Source organism: Sebastes fasciatus, chromosome 13 (genome assembly GCF_043250625.1).
Source record: "Sebastes fasciatus isolate fSebFas1 chromosome 13, fSebFas1.pri, whole genome shotgun sequence".
Classification (NCBI taxonomy): Eukaryota; Metazoa; Chordata; class Actinopteri; order Perciformes; family Sebastidae; genus Sebastes; species Sebastes fasciatus.
The window spans coordinates 22,805,130-22,822,257 of NC_133807.1; the positions used below are offsets into that span (position 1 = coordinate 22,805,130).

Consider the following 17,128-nt stretch of genomic DNA (forward strand, 5'->3'; position numbering starts at 1 on the left):
TTTAAACATTATATGTGACAGTTTTGTGCATTTTCAACAGTGTTTTCTTCTCATTTGTCCATCTGATGAGGCTTAACTAAAAAGCATCTTTTGTAAAAGTCACTTGTTTTTGTATCACAGTATGTGTTCTTTTTATTTTGAAATAAAATGAAATAAAAAATAACTTTTTCCATTTTCTATTTTTTATTTATTCTTTTTTATTTTTAACTTTTAAGTTTAATGTTGTGTTTTTGGCACAACTGACAGCCGTAACCATCATGAAATAACTGCAGTTCCTCTCTTTTGTGCCAAAGAGCAGCAAAACAAGTTTTTAAATTCCAGTTTAAGTTATTTTTTTTATTTTATTTTTTCCATTTTCCATTTTTATTTTTCATTATTTGTTTTTCAATTTTTTTTTCTATTTTTCCATTTTGTTTTTCTTTATTCTTTTTTATTTTAACATTTTCACATTTTAAATAATGTTTTATTTTTAACTTTTAAGTTTAATGTTGTGTTGTTGGCACAACTGTCAGCCGTAACCATCATGAAATAACTGCAGTTCCTGTCTTTTGTGCCAGAGAGCAGCAAAACGCGTTTTTAAATTCCAATTTAAGTTATTATTTTTATTTATATTTTTATTTATTTTTTCATTTTCCATATTATTTTTTTCATATTTTTTATTTATTTTTCACATATTTTTTTTCTATTTTCCATTCATTATTTATTTATTATTATTTTTTTTATTTTAACATTTTCACATTTTCAATGTTTTTTTTTTACTTTTAAGTTTAATGTTGTGTTGTTGGCACGACTGACAGCCGTAACCATCATGAAATAACTGCAGTTCCTGTCTTTTGTGCCAGAGAGCAGGAAAACGCGTTTTTAAATTCCAGTTGAAGTTATTTTTTATTTCATTTTTTTTTCTATTTTATTTTTTATGTTAACATTTTCACATATTTAATAATGTTTTATTTTTAAGTTTAATGTTGTGTTGTTGGCACAAAATCAGTGGATCAGATGGTGTGCGGTTCGTAAGTAGAAATACTGCATTCTAACTACAAATCTTGGCAGGTTTTTAGCACTTGTCATCAAATCATGTAGACGTCTGAGAAAAACCGTTTGTTGCCTGGTTAGACAAGTGAATTCCACTCCAGCCACTTATTATATACAACATTTTTTTTGATAAATATTTATTCACTGATTCTCTTTAAGTTAATTTTCCCTCGCACCTTGTGTTGTTCACGAAAAAAAACAAAATCACATGATTCTAAAAACTGGCTCGCCAAGAGTTCTCAAGTTTGGTCATCTACGTTATTGTTCTGGTTGACAAAAATTACTGTTAAGACTATAAGTATCAGCATGAAAGGCGGTAATCCCAGTTACACAACAGCCACCCAAGTCTTGATGCAAATGTTCTTACCCAAAGGTTATCACCCAAAGTGCATCATTATATCACCGTACAATGGAGTCAGTTATTGATTTAGTATTTACATCAACTTAAAAAGTACTCGCTTCCACCCTAATATTGTACCAATATGTGAATGTTGCCACTTTGTGACAGTATATGTCCTCGTCTGGTCACTGTGGTGCCGAGGGATAGCACATTGTAGCACAGGATCACCATAGCAACCTTTGTGAGGAGGGACCTCCCATGTTTAGTAGTGTTTCTGTCTGTGGTGTCTGTGATGTAATCCTTGGCTCCGTGCCTCACTTAATAGGACCCTCTGATGACCACAGAGGGCAGCCATGATGGTTTGTAGTTGTCACTCTGATATCTGAGGTTTACCTCATGTCTGTATCACATCCAGCAGTGTCAGTGAGTGAGAACAAGAGTGCAGAAATCATCTTCCACAACCAGCACCAGCCTTTGTGTGATTTAAGTGTGTGAGTACCGTACATTTCCCCTCAAGAGTTCCCAGAATATCATTTAAAAGTGGTTAAATGTCAAAAGATTCTTTACATTCAGTGTCTGGCTGTTTTCATTAAATGTTAAAAGCCAGGCAATCTTCATGTAAAGGAGGTATTTGATTTTCTTCAAAATACATTCAGTTTGATCTGACATAAGGCACTACAGTGTCGACCCACAGAGGCCTCACAAAGGATTCCCATTTAAATCAAAACAACACCCTCCAGACTCCAGCTGGAACATTTGTGGAAATAAATACAGTTTTAGATACACTATAAAACTATAATGTTTACAGTCTTGTGAATGTTGCATCTTCATTTCAGTGCAAATGTCTTGGCTGCTGATGAGCCAACTCAGCATTTACTGTAAATCCATTCTGCTCGGACACATGTAATCCGTGTCATCAGCCAAAATAGATCTGTCAATTCATTCAAAAGTATTTGAAAGACTGGGCTACAAACAAGGCACTTTGCTCCTGTCCTGTCAGCTGTCCCTGGCTCTGAGAGCTACTTTCCACCAGCTTGACAATCTCCGAGGTGAAGCCTGAGCGCCCCCTGACTGTGCAGTCGCAACAAGAGGTCAAACTCAGCCGGCATGGCGTGGAATTTCGTTTTAGTTTGTCTGTTATCGTAGTAGTGGTTAGTCAGAGCATGGAGTCCATGTGGGTGATTACTGAACGGCCAGAACCCGTACAGATGCACATTGGCACAGTGTTCCAGAGCCAGGCTAGCCATGATTATGCCGGTGCTGAGCCGCACTGCTCGTAGGCCTTGGGAGCGCCAGAAGAGCGCCAGATTCTGGAGGTATTCAGGGTTGAAGAAGATGGGCCGGGTGGGGCTTTCAAAGTCCTCAATGCTGTAGACGGCCCGCATGCACACAGGAGTGTTGTGGCCGTAGGAGAAGGCGGGAAGGAGCAGCAGGGAGTTGCCGTAGGTGCGCAGACTCTCCACAAAAGGACGGCGACGCCCCATCAGAGCCCCAAACCTGAAAATAAACAGCAGATGTGAAGCAACAAGACAAAATGAACATTTTAAGGCGCAGTAAGGTTCATCCTCTGGCTCACTTCTCTACGAAGATACTTGGGTTTGCTGTCACAAGGTCAGTCTTGATGCCCACGTGGTTCTCGTAGCCGTTTCCCAAAGGAGGTAGGTTGCACCTGAACAAGATGATATAGAGATCATTATAAAGAATTGCAAAAGAATGTGAATGTTAACGTTGATTAAGGTTGTCATCAGTCCACTACACTGGACACCTTTCTCACCTGATAACAAACTGAGCTGAATCAATCATCTTTCCACAGCTGCTGTTGGTCAGGATCCCTCCGTTCCCAACAACAGCACACGTGTCCCATGTTTTATTTGAGAACGGATGCTCCTGGAATCAACACCAGAGGAAAATGTATTACAAAACAACATTTATATACAGATTATATCATACTGTCTGTGAAAGACAAAGAGTAATATTAAGGGAGGGTGATCTTGTTTGTAAATCCCCTGCAGTACCCACATGTGTCAACATGTGTGTGTTTATTCATTGGGTTTGAATGCAATCTATTTTCTTCTGCTGCAAAAACACCTGTAATATTTTTCTGCAACATTTTTGTCACTCAACTCCTCCACATTTTTCAACATAGTAAAAAGCCAGCAATGCAATGTAGCATCAGCTTTTCAACATCCAGCATTTGCACCCCCAACTTTTTCAGAAATTGCATTTTTTGCCAATGTACAAGATTAAGGTTCTTTCCTTCTCCGGTTGACTTTGCCTCAGAGTCTTGATTTTCTATAATTGTTTACGATTTAAAAAGGTATAAAAACACCCTAAAACTCGAAATCATTTTTGGACTGTTGGCAAATATGGAGGTAGCCTAACAACTAATACTATTAATCGTTTTCCAGATTGCACCCTGCACTTTGCATACCAGTGAAACTTGTTGGGTGATATCCAGAGATGCTATTCATGCCTGACATATCTGGTTTAGAAATAAGATAAGATAAGATAAGATATTCCTTCATACTCCTGCAGTGTACAGCAGCAAAGGGGATGGTGCAAAAACAAGAAGCATCAGCGAACACAGTAAAAAAAGAGCTAAACAAAGTGTAACAAAATATGAATCATTTAAATAGAAGGAAGTATAAAAAAAGGAGCAGTATATACAGTATTGACAATAAACAGACTATTAACAAAATTGCACAAGTGGAAAATGATATTGCAGACAGAAATGCAGACTTCAGAGCCTGGGAATTGGGACAGAGCGTTTGTTCCTGGAAAAAGATGTATCATTCTATCACGGTTTGCAGTGTCTGGGAACTGAAAACTGAAAATTGCTGATATTTATCTCAGCTGTTTATGGCAGCCATTCAAGACACAAGTGAACTACAGATAATCTCTCTCAATACACTAAAAGGGATGTAGCTCACACTGTTGCTGGGTTAGCTGTCAAGTGTTCACAAAGAGGGGGTATAGCTCAGTGGTAGAGCATTTGACTGCAGATCAAGAGGTCCCCAGTTCAAATCTGGGTGCCCCCTGGAAAACTTTAGGTGTTTGCAGTGTTAGATTATAACAGTACATGACAATGCACACATTCTCTCAGACTGACTTTCATCAAAACTCCCTATTTGATGGTCAAGAATCTCTGAAAAAAAAACTTCCCCCAAGCCTTTGTGGCATCAGAGTACAGGGCCTGTGTCTACTAACTTATCTACCTTTACAAAACTGACAATTCGTCATTCACACCCACGTCACCCCGTGATTGCGCCAGCTTTGCATTGACCGTCTCTCATTAGTCGTTCTGAACGGCCACACTCGAAGGCTGAGTGTTGTTGTCATTCTGATTCATGAAAATGAGTCATACTGTAAGCCTGTGGTCAGTGTGTCAATGAACAGTGATTTAAAAATACACCTCAACTCCACTTTACCAGATCATTGTGAAAAGAGTTGAGAGCGTCACAAAGTCTGCCTCCCTTCAGCCACATTCTCACTTCTCCATTGCCATTCTCCATCCGTCCACCAGATGGACGACTCTCTCATTCACCTGCCACTTTCCACTCGTTCCCTGCCAGATTCTCAATGTTGCTGCGTGCTATTGCCTGACTCTGAATCTGTACCTGCCTGCACCCTGGGATCCATTCCTGTTAGTCCTGGTCTTCTGTTCGGACTTCCTACCCACGCCAATGAGCCTTCATTTTATCAATAAATCCCTCAACTGTTCCTGTCTACCAGATTGTCTGCATTTAGTTCCTTTTCCTTGCTGCCTCATCCTCACCCACTGAGAGTTATAAGCAGGGTGTGTAATTAAGTTTTTTTCTCACCTGCCACTGTGGCAGGCCACTAGCATTTCTACCAGCCACTCAATTTGTTGTCCGCCACTTCTGAAATCTATGTATGTAATGCTTGAGAATTGCAAACACTGAGTGAGTGGTACCAGACAGTAGAAATATGGAATATATCATGCAACCTCAATCCCTGTTCTCTATTCGACATTCAGAGCATTAATATAGCAGCAAACAACTATTGTCTATGTAAAGATATAGAGAAGTAATTTCTACCTGAACGGAGAATGAAGTCACTCTCCCTCTGTGTGTGTTGTAATCGGAGCTTCTCCGTGCTTTGTTGACATTGCATGCCCCATGGTTAGCTCACAGTGCACTGCCTGAGAGGCAATAGATTTGCTCTCAATTTCACATTTAGCACCTTTAAAGGGACTGTTTGTAACTTTCTAAGCGTATAAATGTACCGGGTCGGGACACATGCGTTCGCAAATGCGCGCTCGCGTGTGGCCGGCGTCCCCGCTCCTCTGCCTGCTCGCCTTCACTCAGACAGCGCCCGCGTTCTCGCGTACTCGCTCCACCTCTAGACGTGAACGCGCGCTCACTCCACACTGCAGAAGAGTTAGCTTAGCTCTGAGAATATCTAGTGAATGCACAGTGGACGTTTGTGCAGAAATAACTGCTGCAGCTCCTCCAGACCAACAGAGGTTTCCCGTGTCTTGTGAAGTGACGGAGCTCTGCAGCAAGTTACTTTATCGTCTCGTTACCGACCGGGTGCCGGTGTCTCCCTGTTCACTCCGGCTGCGGGCGGAGGGAGACGAGTTTCTCGCTGCAGAGCCCCGCTGCCTCAGCCTGCGCTGAGGCAGGAGAAGCAAACACAGTATCAGCATTGATTCATGGAGAGACCTTCGTCTGGTCAGCTAACATTACTGCCAAGCAGCTGAAATATAGAGTGATATTGTGCTTTTAGCTGACGGGTGTCGCCTCACTGTTTTGAGCGATGCTCGTTCAGGTATATTTAGGGCGAGCACAAGCACGAGCCCGACGCTGACTTTCGTTGATTTCACGGCCACAGGTGTCGCTGTTAACAAGCATGTCTGAAAGTTATAAATAGTCCCTTTAACTTATGAATTACTTTTTTTAAAATAACATTTCTTAATATAAGGAATACTTTTCTGCCATAGTGGCAGGTGACCTGAAATGTCTACCTGCCACAGCCAACATTTATCCTGTATTTGGCAGGTGACAGATGCTTATTTCATTCCCTGGTTATAAGTACCGCATAGCTGTGCAGTATATTGACAATAAATTAAGTGGATGGTTTGCTGTGACCTTCACGGTTCCCAGACAATCTACAGGGAGCGGGTCCTCTTCATGGAGCCGGCCACCATGTTTCTACAGTACCCCAGAATGGACACATGGCTGCTTTGTTGTTCTTTGTATTGTGTGTATGATAGTCACTATTTTTAGTGTCTTTTGTTGTTCTATTGATTTTTTATGCGCTTTGCTTCAAATACTATTTAATCTTGTGTGACATTGAATTATGTACATAGCTGAGGTCAAAGTCAAGATAGGAAGTCTTTTCTGGAGTGAAGCCAGTTCCACATGAGACGAAGATGAAATAACATATATTTGTAAACTTATAAACTGCCCATTCACACTGCCTTTACTTACAGTGTGTTGTGTGGTTAAATCAAATGTGTTTACTGGTCAGGGCTAATAAAAAAAAAGCCCAGAGGAAAGTCTCTGGTCTGAGTTTGTGAGCCCCTTACCAAAAATAAAACCCTGCTGTGTAGTCGTGTGTGGCCAAGAACCAACATGTGAGTAGACGCATGACCTTTGGCAGAACTAGCAAGAGCAAAGCAGTGAAATAAACTCTGCGGTAAATCATTTTTAGCAACAATCAAGACAGCCAAAAAACCATCAGACGTAATATTCATGAATGAGAAACAACCTACCTTTGCAAAGGTGTTGAAAATCTCCGGGGTCACCTGGAGGGTCCTCTTCTTTTCTCCGTCGTACACGAGCTTGGATCCCACTGGAGTGTTGGTCTGGGTAATGATGCCCTTGGCAGAACCATGGCACTTGTTGTTCAGCTGAGATCTGGGGATGGATTTTGGTAAATCACATACAAGACAGTCAGGAGCGTTGAACAGAAAGCAAAATTGCAAAAATGCAGTAAGAGTTGATTGAATAGGCAGTTTGTTCACGTTATAAATAAAAAGTTATATAAGGATTTTAGGTTTTCTCAGGGTTCTCCGGTTCCCTCACACAGTCCAAAGACATGCAGGTTAGTTGTTGACTCTAAATTGCCCGTAGGTGTGAATGTGAGTGTGAATAATTGAGCAATAATTGAAAAAACAGTTTTTCAAAAATTAAATAGCTTTCTGGCACTAAACAACTCTTTTGATGTCTTCCAGTCAGGTTTTCGACGAAACCACAGCACTGAGACTGCTCTTGTTAAGGTCTTCAATGACATCCGATTGAACACAGACAGTGGTAGAACTACGGTTTTAGTTTTACTGGATCTCAGTGCTGCATTCGACACGGTTGACCATAATATATTACTAGACCGACTAGAAAACTGGGTGGGTATTTCTGGCATAGCACTCAGCTGGTTTAAATCCTACCTAAAAGATAGGGACTTCTTTGTGTCTATAAGTAATTGCAAATCTGAGCTGAACAAAATCACATGCGGAGTTCCCCAAGGCTCCATCTTGGGGCCTCTTTTGTTTAACATCTACATGCTCCCACTGGGTCAGATTTTTGAGAACAACAAAATAAATTACCATAACTATGCAGACGACACACAAATTTACATAACTCTATCACCAGGAGACTACAGTCCAATACAAGCACTGAGTGAGTGCATTGAACAAGTCAATAATTGGATGTGCCAGAATTTTCTTCAGCTGAACAAAGACAAAACTGAGGTCGTAGTTTTTGGAGCCAAAAAAGAAAGATTAAAGGTTAGTGCTCACCTACAATCTGTGATGTTAAAAAGCTCAGACCAAGCCAGAAACCTTGGTGTAGTCATGGACTCAGACCTGAGCTTTAACAGCCATATTAAGACAATTACAAAGACAGCCTTCTATCACCTGAAGAATATAAGAAGAATTAGAGGACTGATGTCTCAGCAGGATTTGGAAAAACTAGTCCATGCATTTATCTTCAGCCGACTTGACTACTGTAACGGCGTCTTTACCGGTCTTCCTAAAAAATCGATCAGACAGCTGCAGCTGATTCAGAACGCTGCTGCTAGAGTCCTCACTAAGACCAAGAAAGTGGATCACATCAGTCCAGTTCTGAAGTCTCTACACTGGCTGCCTGTCTCTCAGAGAATTGATTTCAAAATACTGCTGCTGGTTTACAAAGCACTAAATGGTTTAGGGCCAAAATACATTTCTGATCTTCTGCTGTGTTATGAACCATCCAGACCTCTCAGGTCATCTGGATCAGGTCTGCTTAGTGTCCCCAGAGTCAGAACTAAACATGCAGAAGCAGCATTCAGTTTTTATGCACCAAATATCTGGAACAAGCTCCCAGAAACCTGCAGGACCGCTCCAACTCTCACTTCTTTTAAAACAAAGCTTAAAACTTTCCTGTTTGCGGGTGCCTTTTATTCTGACACTGCACTATAACTTTTACTCTTTTGAGTTTTATGCAATTTTAGCTTCTATCCTAGCTTTTATTTTTAGCTTGTTTTTATTTTCTAATCTTTAATGTTTTAATGTTTTTATGTTTTTACAACTGTTTTAATTATTTCTTAATGTTCTTTTGCATTTTGTCGCAATGTTCTTGAATGTTTCTGTAAAGCACTTTGAATTGCCCTGTTGTTGAAATGTGCTATACAAATAAAGCTGCCTTGCCTTGCCTTGCCTTGCCTTGAATGGTTGTCTGTCTCTATGTGTCAGCCCTGTGATAGTCTGGCCCAATGTCAGCTGGGATCGGCTCCCTCCGCGACCCTCAACAGGATAAGCGATTACAAATAATGGATGGATAGATATAAGGATTTTATTTCCATAAAAAGCCCCAGGTGAGTGAAAGCTGCCTCAGGTGAAGTCTCTCTGTTTTACCATAACTCACATGACCTTAAGACGTGTGTTATAATTAGATTGTGTGTTTAACATTGGCCTGTAAGTTCTTCTTTCATTTCCACTTCTCCTTCCATGTCTCTAGTTGTTCCTCTTTCTAACTATTTTATATAAAAAGCATCCTACATAGATTTGTCAATGGGTGACTCTCCCATGTAGGGAGGAAATATTTCATTCACTGAGTGTAATTGTTGGTAAACAAATCAACCCAGACTGTGTACTTGCTGTTTTGGGTTGCTGTTCTATGGTTATAGCTAAAAGGGTTATCTTGAGAGAACGGAAATCTATCTCCTTCTTTTAAGAAGTGGTGCAACGATATGGCGTGCGGTCTTTATTTGGAGGATTTCTTTTTTGATTCTATCAGAAAGCAAACGGACTCAGCTGCAGCTAAATAGTGTTTGTTGATTTATGTGCCCCTCTTGAGCGCAGCTTAATGTACACTTTATTTGAACTACCTTTTAAATTATACATCCCCGGATCATGACGAGACAATTCCTGTTCCTATGAACACTGGAGATACAGCATGCATGGACAATTATTTGCAATTCTGGTTACCTTTTTTTTTGTTAGTTCTAAAAGTTCAGCCAAAAATAACATACAAATATTGGGTAACACTTCATTTTACAGGTCCGCAAATTTCATGGTTATTAGGTGATAATTAGCAAGTAAACTATTTGAAATTTCTTTGGAATTACTGCCAAACTACCCCAATATTTACCTTAAAATGTATCAAAAATTACTTTATTATAAACATTATTTAATAATTATATTCTGCATTTTCCCAATAGCTGGTCATTTATTTAATACATTTCCAGGAAAAGAATACAAACTTAATTGATTTGCTTTATTTCCATGTCTGCTGATTTCTGTAAAAAAAATCCCTGAATCATCACATTAGCTATCAGGTTACATTTGTGTAGACAATAAGTCACACAATGGTGAGAGTTGTGCCTGATCAGAAGTGTCTTCTATTAGTTTTGGTTTTCCACCTCCGATGAAGAGCAGCGCACAGCCGCTTCTCAAGCTTTTTTTTTTATAATAAAGTAAGTTTAGATACATTTTGAGAGTAAATATTGGGGTAATTCCAAAGAAATTTCAAATAGGTTACTTGCTATTTATCACCTAATTACCATGAAGTTTGAGGACCTGTAAAATGAAGTGTTGTCAAAAGTGTTTGAGAGGATGTCGTCCTTATTTACCTGAATTTTTGGTAATTGTCCTCCTGCTTCTTCCAGGGTTTAGAGAAACGCTCTAATACTTTGCCGATGACCTCACTGTGACACACACACACACACACACACACACACAGTCAAGTGTGTAATCCCTGTAGTGCTGACATGTCTTGATATGATGAAGGCATACACAAAAAGGTCAGTGACGTCTCTCACCTGCAGCCATTACAAGGGTCAGAGGGCTGAGGGGCACTTTTCTTTTGAGGAGGCGGCCTCTGAGGTTCAACATTACTGCGGAGCGAACAAGAGAGAGAGAGGATAGGTGAGTAAAATGTTGATTAAATAAGAGATAAAACAGAAAATCATGTTCTAACTAACAAGGGGATCTAACCAGTGAATGCTCATGTGGTTCAACATGAAGCTCTGTACGAATTTCTAACTTCAATAAACACTAAAGCAGATTAGAGTAATGACGCCAAGTTCTGCATTCAGAGATTTCCCATTATGTGGCAGAGCATTGGTAAATATGTCAGCTTCATTTGCCATTAATGAACAACCAGTATACAAACGCATGAGACCTTTACTACGTAGCTACATTTCAGCAGGAGACATGTGCCTCTTCGTGACTGCGTGTTGTAACGTCTGTGGTGTGTGGTATGTGTTGCTTGTCATGGATCCTCTTCTCTTCCTGTTATTAAGTTTCTGAAAAGATTAAGAAATAAAATCTCTCATAGAATCCAGTTTCATTTCAGGTGGTGAGGTTGCCTCGCACATGTCACTTTCAATGGCTCTTTAGGTTTCAGTGTGAGGGTTTCTGTCATTTGTGTTTACGAAAATCATTCTGCTGCTTTTCATTTTCCTCACATAGAAACTTTATAATGGCAATAACATGTTGACACCATTGAGAAACACGTTAACCTGTTGCTTATTTAAAGAGGCGATTTCTCTACTACTATCTTCACTCTTAGATTGCTTAGTATTGTGAGATGAATCATGATATTGAAGAACAGATACACATGGTGCCTTATGAGACGTATTCAGACTAGGGCTGTCAGAGTTAATGCAAATTTGTTTTAACCCCACTAATTTCCTTAACGCATTAATGCAACTTGCGATTTTTAGGTTGTAGCGGCCTCAGTTTTCAAAGCTAGAGAAGGTACTGGCATCATATGAAACTACAAATCCTGAGGAATCTTTTGGTACCAACGGTGTCATACTAGTTTCTCGTGAAGGAGGCTAAATAACGCTCCAAACTTGCGCTACATTTTGGTGAGGAAAAACTGGCATGGCCATTTCCAAAGAGGTCCCTTCACCTCTGACCTCAAGATATGTGAATGAAAATGGGTTACCCACAAGTCTCCCCTTTACAGACATGCCCACTTTATGATAATCACATGCAGTTTGTGGCAAGTCATAGTGAAGTCAGCACACTGACAGCTGTTTTTGCCTGTTGGGCTGCAGTTTGCCATGCTATGATCTGGCCGTGTTTTTATGCTAAATGCAGTACCTGTGAGGGTTTCTGGACAATATTTGTCATTGTTTTGTATAGGTTATTGATTTCCAATCATGAATATTTACATACATTTTCATAAAGCAAGCATATTTGCCCACTCCCATGTTGATAAGAGTATTAAATACCTGACAAATCTCCCTTTAAGGTATATTTTGAATAGATGTGCGATTAATTCGCGATTAATCGTGATTAAATATTTGAATCGATTGACAGCCCTAATTCACACATACCTGGGTAAAACAACACCAGTCATTTCACACTAACTACACCTTCCACGGCTTTGTGTCTTTTGACAAAGAGGATGACATGAGTGGGAAAAACTGCCAAAGTGTGCTGAAAAGAAGTGAAAACCAAAAACCCTGTGATCATCAACTGCTCCACTCTTGTCTTGTAGTCTTGTCAAAGCATGCCTCTTCCCACCGGTAACAAGCCTCCAGGACCCAAAATACAGAAACCCGGCTGACCGGATTGTTGTGTGTGTGTGTGTGTGTGTGTGTGTGTGTGTGTGTGTGTGTGTGGTCTAATAGGTGGTTGGGAAGGTAGTTACACACTTACTTGTTGTCGACCATGTACCAGACGAGAGTGGTCAGCAGGCTCCCCACAAAGAAGAGAGTGATCACCACAGAGAAGAGTAACTTCAAGAGCTGTCCCCTCATACCTCTCCCCTCCTGCTAACTTCATGCGCTAGCCCCCTCACCTTCTGTCTCTCTGCTGTCTGACTTCACCTTGCTCAACACTCTCTGCTCTCTGTCACCCTCCCTCTGTTTTCAGATTTCCTCCCCCCTCCTCGGCTCAATCTCACACACTCTCTCTCAAGAGTGTTAATCTTTTGCCTCTCTGCTTTCGTGTTTCCTTTTACCTCACTCCCCTCCTCCTCCTCCTCCTCCTCTAGCTCTTCCTGTCTGTCTGTCTGTCTGGTTTGACTCAGTGTTTCTCTCACGTCTCCTTAGTTAGTAGTTTTTCTTTTTCTGCCTCTTGTTCAGGCAAGTCTTCTGTGCACCTCCACTTTCCTCTCTTCCTGTTTGCGTCCACAACAGCTGAGACGAATCCGATCTTCTGTTGCTCCACCACATCCTACTTCAATCCTTGTCATGCCTCTTTGATCCACCCATCTTCTTTCCTCTTTTTCTTCATGTGTTCACCCAGAAAAACTCACAATCCTACTTTCCACCATTGTCCCAAAGCTCCTTCTGTTCTCCGCCCCCAAACCCAGAGCCCCAGCCTCCTCTCTATGCTTTCCCCTCCCTCGCCCAGCCATCCTCCGCCCACACCCCTTAAGCCCCTCTCCCCTCTGCACGAAAAGGAGGCAGTAACACGAGTGCCCAGTACTGAATTAGCCCACAGTTTGCCTCTTGACTAGTGTGTGTGTGTGTGCGTGTGTTTGTGTCAGGAAACAAAACCAATGAGGGGCAAAGCAGGCGAGGGGCAGAGGCTTCCTGTCCAATCAGAGTGACTCCTAATACCTCCAAACTCTTACCTACACACACAAGCTTCCTTTTATTCAAATGTCAAACGTTGCCAGCTGTATCGACTCATATCCTCTTACAGAAAAAAGTTGGAGAGGTGGTGGGAGGGAGCTGGAGGTTCAGGGGGCCAAGGAAGGGAAGTCTCCTCTCAGCTGAGATGGGAACTTTTAATATGGCAGCGCTGCCGGCTGTATCAACACGGTCACTAACTATCGTAGCAGCCAGCGGAAGTGAGAGAAGCAGAAAAGTCAGAGACAAAAAGCAGAAAGAGGTGGGGAGCTAATGCCCAGTGGCGCTATAACTCATTCTGCTTTCATTTGGGAGCTCTGCGTTGCTGGCTGTGCGACGGAAAAGGGAGTAAAATACAGGAGGATTATGGTAAAATATGTGGAGCATATGGGATGAATTCCACAATAAACACCCACAAACAGATGACCACACCCAGCTCTCCAGTGGAAAACTCCACGCTGAGCTCCTTGCAATAAAGCAATAATGCCTAGTAACTACATGCTGAGTAAGCCGAGCTGTGCCACAGCAACCCCAACCTCCCCCCCAACACACACACAAACACACAGAAATCCAAAAACAAAAGAGCTCTTGGAAAGTTTTTTTATTTTGGCAGACATCAGGGTTTGGAGAAAACCAGTTGGGGGTTGCATGAAGCTGCTTTGCTGTGAGCAGACGGACGGAATAATCAATAAAGACGGTTGTGCAACTAATAAAATCAGGCTATACTAGTACCAACAGAGAGTCAGGGTTGTTTAGGAAAGTGAAAGCTACACTTTTTGACCTGCTTTTTTACATCAAACACACATTCATGTAATGGTGACTGATCTGGGGACTCCAGTGAGCAGCATGTTGAATGTGTGATGGTGTTTGCGGTAGTACTATAGGTGTCACTATAAAAAACTCATGTCCTAAATCAGGGGTGTCAAACTCTAACATTAGTTCCACATGCAGCCCAATTTGATATCAAGTTGGCTGGACCAGTAAAACCATTGCATGATAACCTAACTTATAAATAACACCTCCAAATTTCGCTTTCATTTAGTGTAAAGAAGTACAGTAACGGATGATGAACAGCCTGAGATGTCTCGCTGATCTCTTGGCTGCCACTCAGAACGGACTGCTGTTTCCTCAAACCTGCCAAAACAATTCATTTATGTTCTCCGTTTTCTGTTGTTCTTGTCTGATAGTGGCGCCGAATATTATATTCCTTGAGCACAAAAGATGCTGTGAACACACAAAACACACTGGCTTCCCACTTACCTCTGTGAAGAAATAGGAACTGGGCCGTAGTTCTTGGAAAACCCAAAACTCTGAGACTTTTTGCACCAGCAGCTCTAACATTAACAGTAGTCTACGCTTGACAGCAATCAGTAAGCAGACAGTAAGCACGTGGGATCTAACAGTGTGTCCAACACGGGCCTTGCTACTCTTATTAGGACAGTGTGAGCAAACAGGAACAGCAGTTGAATTAATTACTTCTCTGCAATTTTCCCATGTGTCATATGTTTGACACGCCCTGTCCTAAATGACTGTACCTTCTCGGTTTCATCATTTTCCGACGTCAACCATGACTGTAAATGTCTGAAACTTCTCTTTCACACCAACATTTCCTGGATGTTTCCCGATCAGACAAGAGATAACAAACTCGCCCCTGAGAAGGAGAGGCCTCTCGGAGAAAACACACACATGTATGATCTTTCATGCATCATGAGACCCTCGCAGGAATGTGGAGAGAAGTGTGGGGGGGGAAATGGTTTTCTCCAGCATAGAAAGTCCATGATAATATAATTGTAGATGATGAATAATTGTAGCGTATCATAGAAGAGGTATACAGCAAAAAAAAACTACCTTGCTTCCCTGGCGGTTTGTTAAATCAAATATCCAGACCTCTCATCTGGTTTCCCCTCATCATCCCAGGCCATCCCACGCACAACAGCCACTCATTAGCTTATTACAGACAATGCAATTTCCATCCAAAGACTCCATACGCTATTTAACCACATTAAAGCCAAAGGAGTGATTTTTCAATCTGACGTTCATAATCTTGTAACACAGGAGATAGCCTGTAGGAAGCCCTCGGTCTCTTCTATTCAGCATGGATGAATCATGCCGGAGTTATCATCTCAACGATGGATGATTAGGAGCTAACTTTTTGTGATTAACCCTTTGAGACACACAATAGACACAGCAATTTTTGTTTGATACCATTTGTTACACAGATTTGGTGCTAAATTCAACAATTTTTTTACCATTCAAGAATCAAGAAAATGATTAATAATCGATCCAAAATACCACATTAAGACACCAAGACCTTGAGGAACACCATAGAAAAAAGCCATGCCGTGATTTGGTATCAAAAACTTTAGACATTTTGAGATTACCGCAAGAATTGCATTTTTTGGTGATTGGATGGCGAGCACTTCTGCTCTGGAAACTGCTCAGAAACCCCCTTATTGTCAATCTACCTAGGAAAGCCATCCATCCTCTGAATACCCTATAGGTCTTTAGTTTGTGGTTGTAAAGTTTCATGAGGCTGTGATTATCCTAGAGGTCACCACAGGTCATTTTATACAGTGACAAAAAAAATGTTCTCACTACAATGAAATGGCTGGTATGGGGACTAACATAATCACACATGAATACAGTTGGGCTCATTGGATCCACAAGAGTCTCATCTTTACAGTGATACCCAATTTATGCAATTCCAAGACTGTTTAGGGACCCCGGTATGCAGAAATATATAGTGTAACTTTGGAGCATGACATGGTTGTTACCAATGGATTCCTTAGGTTTTCTAGTTTTCTGAACCTGCTACAGTCTCTGAAAGACAGTAAAGTTGGTCTCAGGGGGTTAATCTGTTATACAGCAGAGAGAAAAGTCGTTGAAAAGTTGGCACATTTCTGCATATTTTTAAAAACATCTGCATTTGCCTACAGGCACTACGAATTGGCAGAAGATAGATGTCTGTGTGCTCCACAATAAATGTGAATTTGAATTTCGTATTTGAATTTCGTATTTGCATTGCTGGCGGTTGACAAACATGTTTAGATCATTTAGATCTGGACAAGTGTGCGTGTGTGCGTGTGTGCGTGTGTGTGTGTGTGTGTGTGTGTGTGTGTGTGTGTGTGTGTGTGTGTTCCCAGCTGCTCTTGACAGGAAGTGTGAACGCAGCATGCCTCGGGGAGGCAGGCATTAGTGGAAGAGGAGTGGGCAAGAAGCTGCAGGGATACTTCCTCTAAAGAGCCCATGTGACATCATCACAAGGCAGACAGAAGGACAAAGGTCCCCATTGTCACCCAAATAGCACTCAATGAATAAATCAATGTGTCCTCCACCTCGAACATACGACCCTTCCTCATTTAGCAGCGATGGGGCTGCTGCTCTGCCTCTTCTGTTGCACAGGTTGCAGAATCATCAATGAGCCAAACCACCGGATGTGAATCAGACTCGCCTCCATCTCTGCTCAACAACTCAAGACGATAGGGGGTTTCCCTGAAGGCACAGCGAGCTTCCTGTCAGACGTTGCATGCGGGGGTCTTTTTTATATGTATAAGGACAAAAAAAAAAAAAAAAGGTTATCCTGCAAATTACTGACAAAAGTTATCTGATACTTCCTGTCATTGTCTACTTCTCTAACAAAGCCCTCAGAGCAGAATAAACACTTGTTTCCTCATACGCTCTGACTCAGACCTGTTGCCTGTAAGCAACACTTGATAACAGGTC

General features: G+C 41.3%; 1 protein-coding gene and 1 non-coding gene across 2 annotated transcripts; one reads left to right on the forward strand and one right to left on the reverse strand.

The window, feature by feature from the left end:
- Positions 1–1,143: 1,143 nt before the first annotated feature.
- LOC141780854 (alpha-2,8-sialyltransferase 8E-like) lies at positions 1,144–13,163 on the reverse strand. The gene is made up of 7 exons (XM_074656280.1): positions 12,486–13,163; positions 10,634–10,708; positions 10,445–10,519; positions 7,110–7,254; positions 3,147–3,259; positions 2,949–3,041; positions 1,144–2,869 (listed from the first exon to the last, which is right to left on the reverse strand). The coding sequence occupies exons 1-7, from the start codon at positions 12,584–12,586 to the stop codon at positions 2,392–2,394; spliced, it is 1,080 nt and encodes a 359-aa protein (XP_074512381.1). The 5' UTR covers positions 12,587–13,163; the 3' UTR covers positions 1,144–2,391.
- On the forward strand, positions 4,339–4,410 carry trnac-gca (transfer RNA cysteine (anticodon GCA)). Its single transcript has one exon. It is a non-coding gene; the product is annotated as a tRNA-Cys (tRNA).
- Positions 13,164–17,128: the final 3,965 nt, after the last annotated feature.